The 6,612-nt window shown below is 35.4% G+C and overlaps 1 protein-coding gene across 1 annotated transcript; it reads right to left on the bottom strand.

The window, feature by feature from the left end:
• Positions 1 to 1,580: 1,580 nt before the first annotated feature.
• Positions 1,581 to 3,651, bottom strand: LOC111397590 (premnaspirodiene oxygenase-like). Its single transcript, XM_023024586.1, has 2 exons — positions 2,683 to 3,651; positions 1,581 to 2,508 (listed from the first exon to the last, which is right to left on the bottom strand). Exons 1-2 carry the CDS (start codon positions 3,580 to 3,582, stop codon positions 1,888 to 1,890), a joined length of 1,521 nt encoding a protein of 506 aa, XP_022880354.1. The 5' UTR covers positions 3,583 to 3,651; the 3' UTR covers positions 1,581 to 1,887.
• Positions 3,652 to 6,612: the final 2,961 nt, after the last annotated feature.

Raw genomic sequence — 6,612 nt, 5'->3', positions numbered from 1 at the left:
TTAGTTTATCTATTTCATAACTCTTCCAAAATTTTACTTTCACATAAAAAATTAAAAGGAGGAAGCTTTCCAAAACTTTGGTTGAATACAAATTAAGGAAACTACCAAAAATGATCCATCATTGTTGTATATCTATCCATATTAAAATTCTAAAATTTTAAAAAAATAATTTTTTCATCCACACATTCTATATATTGTACTTGTTAAATTCATTCATTTAAACTACACATTTATACCCTTTTTATATATCGATCCCATCACAATTCCTTCAATCCTTTTATAATAAAACAAATGTTTTCAATTTAAGAAAATCAAGGAAAAAAATGATAATCTCAACAGAAAAACTCAAATCATTCTTAATGAATTTCTTATGATACAACTTGAATTGAATAGGTACATTATGAAATAATCTAAACACAAATAAAAAATTCTTCACAGATTAAATTCATCAAACTTACAACAAAAAGTAATATTTACTTTTTCAAATTCTTCTTCATATATTTCTGCATATGTATATATTTGCTCTAATGATGTAACTGGCATTGTTGTTTTTGGTTTTAGATGAAGACGATATATATTTTATGAATCTTAGGGTTTTATAAAAAAGTTCAAAAGAATTTAGTGGAAAGAAATATTAGTGGATGATTTTAAAGTGTTTGTGTCTATTTAAGTAAATTAGAAATGATGTGGACAGGAGTTATAATGTTTACTTGTCGACATGGCATTGTCATGTCAACAAGTAAAATCTTTTTCTTTTTGAAAAGTTAAAAATACGGCTTGACTGCTGATGGGGCAACATCACATCGACAGTGTTGAGACTTGGACAACTGTTATTCTGCCTACTGTGGGGCGGGAATTTTCATAAGGCTAAATATAATATAATTTTCTTTTTAAAATGGGGGGAGGGGGGGGAGGTGGAGGGAGGTTTATGCAAATTAAAGACTTTTATACTTTGTTCTATATACATCACTAAGTATATATGTTCCGATCAAGTGCTCTGGGTCAACGTCTAGTCAGCTTTGGGTAATTGTTATTCTGCCTATTGTGGGCAGGAGATCAGCTCTGTTAAGTTTATGCAAATTAAAGGCATGCAAGTTCATCGCTAAGAAAATATGGTACTATCAAGTACTCTAGGATAAAAATCTACTATCACCGAATCTTTTGAAACCACACCAAAAGGCTAGCAGATTCTAACAAAAAACTCAATCACATAAAGACAATAATATAAATCCAAATTAACAAATATCTAGTACAATGATGAAAGAATAAATTAATATATCAAACGGATACAAGATAGGATCAAATCTTTCCTATTCTACAAACATCAAATGCACTCTTCACGTGGTTTACTCATTGTCACATTGATATGTGTTTCAATATTTTGTCCGATAATAATAATTGAATTGTTAAGATGTCGTGTTCGATTAAAATTATTAGCTAATTATAATTTGAAATGAAATTAATATTAGCTAATTATAATTTGAAATCAAATTAAAGAAAAGAACTCTCATGTTTTTATCTACAAAGAAATTGGATTAATTTAAATTATGGACAACGAACTTTCAGTGAAGTCTCAAATAGATTACCCAATTTTAATTTTTTTGCAATCTGAATCTTTGTTACAAGACTCAACGTCTCAATCCTCTCATACAGTGTTTCTTGGTAAATATAGAAGAACTTGTGATCTAAACAATAATGAATTACAGATTTCAAGGACATGAAACATATGCCTACTCTAGATTATCGAAATTTGTCATATTTGATACACAATTTAATAAAATACTTCACGAGATTGCGATAATATCGTCGGATCAAATTGAGTTGACACAAGTGCATAGTAAATCCCGTTCGAAATCGAACTTTTCTCACTTTTCCTTCTAATGGAAATCAATCAATGATTGAAGGATTATACGGTTTGGCAATCAAATAAAGATTTTCTTTTCTTGATACAGCAAGTCCTTCGGCCTCAGTCATGTCTAAATCATTAGAATTCATTCCTTGAGGAAGTTTCCAGTCGTAGTGATAGAGAAGTTGAGCTAAAAAAAGCTCGACCGTTGCTAAACCAAATGTCATACCTGGACAAAACCTTCTTCCTGATCCAAATGGAAGATACTCAAAATGAGCTCCCAAGAAATCAATAGAACTGTTCTCAAATCTCTCTGGTTCAAAGCTTTCTGGGCGATGCCAAATATCAGGATTTCTTCCCATGGCCCATATGTTGATCATAACTTTGGCTTTGAAAGGTATTATATAGCCATTAACTTCAAATTCCTCCCGACATGCTCTTGGAATTAAAGGAATGGAAGGATGCAATCTTAGGGTTTCTTTGATCACCAACTTTAGGTATTGTAGGGTTTGAATATCATTTTCGTTGACCCTTTTCTTATCCTTTAAAGCTTGTCGTATTTCAGTTTGTGCCTTCGCCATCACGAGAGGGTTTTTCATCAGCTCAACCATAGCCCAATCTACTGTTGTTGATGCAGTTTCTGTACCAGCAGAAAACATATCCTAAAGAGTATAATATGAGTGTGTGTATTAATAATTATTCGATTCTGATACCAAGTGTCGTGCAAAAATCTGAAATTCGATTTTGAAGGTTATCAAGATATAAACGAAAGAATTAGTTAACATCAAAGAAGATGATAAGAGGTAGAAGCAAGATATAGTTTCCATGGTACTTACAAAAAGGATAGCCTTGATGTTTTGATTTGTTATTGGAAACTCAAGTTTCCCGCTCCGCTTCATTCTCAGAAAAACATCAACAAAATCTTCATCACCGGAATCTCCATTGCCATTCGCAATGTTTTTTTCGTGTTCATCAATGATGTCGTCAAGAATTGAATCAAGTTTACGACGCATTTTCAACAATTTAAATTTATTCCAACAGAAAATATGAAGCATTTTTGAAGAGGGAAACAAATCAACAAAATTAAACCCTCCTGCTAAGGCTACTGCCTGCTTCAAAACCATTATCAATGTGTCTGGATCCCTGCAAACTTTACCAAATGCAGCCCTACATGTTATAGAACTTATATAAAAGAAAATTTTGTCACTTAAATTTACAGGTACTTCTAGGGAAGATGATCGAATGGATTCAACGAGGTGCGAGACCTCATCTAGCCTGATCGACTCAAATGAGCGTACATTCTTCGAACTAAGCAATTCTATAATGCATATTTTACGCATTTGTCTCCAGTACTCGCCATAAGGGCAGAATGCAACATCAATAAAGTTATACCACATGATCTTGACTGCTAAAGTTTCTGGCCTATCAGCACATACTGGATCCTGAATTTTCAAAACCTCTTTCGCAATAAATGGAGATGATACGACGATCGTAGAAACTTCACCGATTTTTAGGTGCATCAAAGGTCCATATTTCTTCGATAAATTTGCAAAAGCTTGGTGTGGATGTGAACCAAATATATGGTGCAAATGACCAACTAATGGTAGTTTCCAGGGACCTGGAGGCAATTTTTTATGATGGTTGGGTTTGGATTTTTGCCATTTATTTACCATCAGGAAGATGAAGGATATAAGGAGGAGGATAGTGATGAAGTTGAAGAGTAATGGGATCAGCATATTTTTGCAAAGAGAAGAAGACAAAAACAAAAATAATGAAATTGTAGTTTGTTTTGCTGCCAATCTTGCTTTTTGTATGCACAATATCTGTTATTTATAGTGGGAAATGAAATATTTGTCCGCTATTTATTGTCAGAGTTGAAAGTTCATCCCAACCTTTAAAATGATCAAGTTATCCTTCACCCTTTCGTCAAACCACAGTGACATACGTTGCCTAAAGTCTCTTTTGTTTGGATAAGAAATTTTTCTTTATGCATCAAATGCCCACCATTGTATTTAATGCTAAATATTGAAAGATTGAGTTTGGTGAAAATTTTCAATCTTTAACCGAAATTTGTACAAACAAAAGGCAGTCAATGAAAGTTTTCTGTATTTGATTAGAATTTTTGTATTGATTATATTACAAAGGCAAGACACCTATTTATACAAATACTAACACATCTTATTCTACTCCTTATTCTATTCCTATAATCAAGTCTAATTTGCACATGTATGGAAAGAAATTATATAGCAATCAATTTACTACATTAAGTAGCATAAATCAAGTTGTGTTTCCTTTAACACTCCCCCTCAAGTTGGGTGTCATTCAAGTTGGAGTGTATGTTGATGACACCCAACTTGCTGAGTAATGCTTCGAATTGTGTGGAGCTTAGGGGTTTGTCGAATATAGGCCGTCCGAATCATTCCTTCTTGGATCTTATCACGTACCAAGTGACAGTCTATCTCTATGTGTTTGGTTCGCTCATGGAATACAGGGTTTGATGCTATGTGCATAGCTGCTTGAGTATCACAAAATAAGCTAACTAGTTGAATGTGATTTACCCTCAAATCCTTCGACATGTTTCTCAACCATGTAACCTCACAGCATGTGGTAGCCATAGCACGATACTCTGCTTCGGCACTCGAACGAGATACTGTAGTTTGTTTCTTGGTCTTCCAAGAAACTAGTGCTTGGCCAAGTAGAATACAATAGCCTGTAGTTGATCTCCGTGTGTCCTTGCAACGAGCCCAATCTACATCACAAAATGCTCGTAATTGAAGCGAACCTGTGGATTGTGGATGGTAAGAGGATGCCTTGTCCTAGTGTTCACTTGATATATTTGAGCACTTTGTGAGCCGCCTCCATGTGTGGTTCTCGTGGTTAGTCCATAAACTGGCTTAATACATGGACAACATAAGTCAAATCTAGCTTTGTTATGGTTAGGTAGATTAACCTCCCAACCAATCTTCTGTATAATGAAGCGTCATCCAAAAGATTTCCATCTGATTGTGTGAGTGACATATTTTGCTCTACAGGGAATTGAGAAGGCTTAGCACCCAAGAATCCAGTATCATCCAAGATTTCCAAGGCATATTTGCGCTGTGATAAAGTAATTCCATGTCTTGATCTTGCAACTTCTATGCCAAGGAAATATTTAAGTTGCCCCAAGTCTTTGAGTTTGAATTGCTTGGACAAGAAGAGCTTGGTGTTCTCTATATCCTGTAGATTGTTTCCAGCCAAAATCACATCATCAACATATACAAGTAAGGCTAGGAAGCTACCTTGACGACATCGGACGAATAAAGAATAATCGGACCGAGATTGGTGGAAGCCAGTGTACTTGAGTGCAATGGACAATTTTATAAACCATTGCCTGGAAGCCTGTTTTAAGCCATATAGTGATTTGTGAAGTTTATAAACACAAGTCTCCCCCTTTTGTCCGAAACTAGGAGGCAAGGACATGTATACCTCTTCATTAAGATCTCCAAGCAAAAAGACATTGTTAACATCTAATTGATGTAAATGCCAACCACGCAAAGCAGCCATAGTGAGTAAAGTACAAACAGTCACCATTTTGGCCATGGGAGCAAAGGTTTCCCTATAATCAACCCCTTCAACTTGACTGAAGCCTTTTGCCACCAACCAGGCTTTATGCCGCTCGATTGTCCCATCAGCCCTCAATTTGATTTTATACACCCATTTGCATCCAATGGGACGCTTATGAGAGGGCAAAGTGACTAAACTCCAAGTACCATTTGCTTGCAAAGCTGCTATTGGAATATTGAGTGGATTGGGACTAGTTGGATGAGGAGAATCATGTTTAGATGGAGGTGGTTCCGTGGAAGGAGAGGAAGGCACGAGAGGTGGCATTGGTGGTATGTCAAATGGTAATGTGGATGCATTAGTGAGAGGAGAGAATTGTGATGTGTCGGGATGACTAGAAGGTGCAGCTGGTTGGCAACCATTTTTGAAAGGGAATGTGGTTTCAAAGAAAGAAACATCCCGCGAAACCATGACCTCAAAGACACGATAGCCCTTTTTACCATTAGGATAGCCAAGGAAAATACATTGAGAGGCCCGAGCAACAAACTTTGAAGGGTGTTGTGCATGAGTGGAAATGAAACATAAGCAACCAAATACTCGTAAATGTGAGTAACTTGAAACTTTGTGGAATAATTTCTCATATGGTATTTTTCCTTGAAGGAGTGGAGTGGGTGTTCGGTTGATTAAATATGTGGAAGTGAGAATAGCGTCCCCCCAAAACTGATGAGGATATTGAAAGATTGAGTTTGGTGAAAATTTTCAATCTTTAACCGAAATTTGTACAAACAAAAGGCAGTCAATGAAAGTTTTCTGTATTTGATTAGAATTTTTGTATTGATTATATTACAAAGGCAAGACACCTATTTATACAAATACTAACACATCTTATTCTACTCCTTATTCTATTCCTATAATCAAGTCTAATTTGCACATGTATGGAAAGAAATTATATAGCAATCAATTTACTACATTAAGTAGCATAAATCAAGTTGTGTTTCCTTTAACACTCCCCCTCAAGTTGGGTGTCATTCAAGTTGGAGTGTATGTTGATGACACCCAACTTGCTGAGTAATGCTTCGAATTGTGTGGAGCTTAGGGGTTTGTCGAATATAGGCCGTCCGAATCATTCCTTCTTGGATCTTATCACGTACCAAGTGACAGTCTATCTCTATGTGTTTGGTTCGCTCATGAAATACGGGGTTTGATGCTATGTGCATAGCTGCTTG

The sequence above is a fragment of the Olea europaea genome, chromosome 7 (assembly GCF_002742605.1).
Source record: "Olea europaea var. sylvestris chromosome 7, O_europaea_v1, whole genome shotgun sequence".
Taxonomy (NCBI): Eukaryota; Viridiplantae; Streptophyta; class Magnoliopsida; order Lamiales; family Oleaceae; genus Olea; species Olea europaea.
The sequence above is the reverse complement of the archived record's forward strand: the minus strand, read 5'-3'. Positions and strand labels throughout refer to the sequence as shown.

Bases quoted from the DNA above. Each gene is read 5' to 3' on its own strand.
- LOC111397590 (XM_023024586.1), bottom strand. From the start codon at position 3,582: ATGCTGATCCCATTACTCTTCAACTTCATCACTATCCTCCTCCTTATA. The intron at 2,509-2,682 runs GTAAGTACCATG...TATACTCTTTAG, and splicing joins ACATCAAGGCTATCCTTTTT to GATATGTTTTCTGCTGGTAC.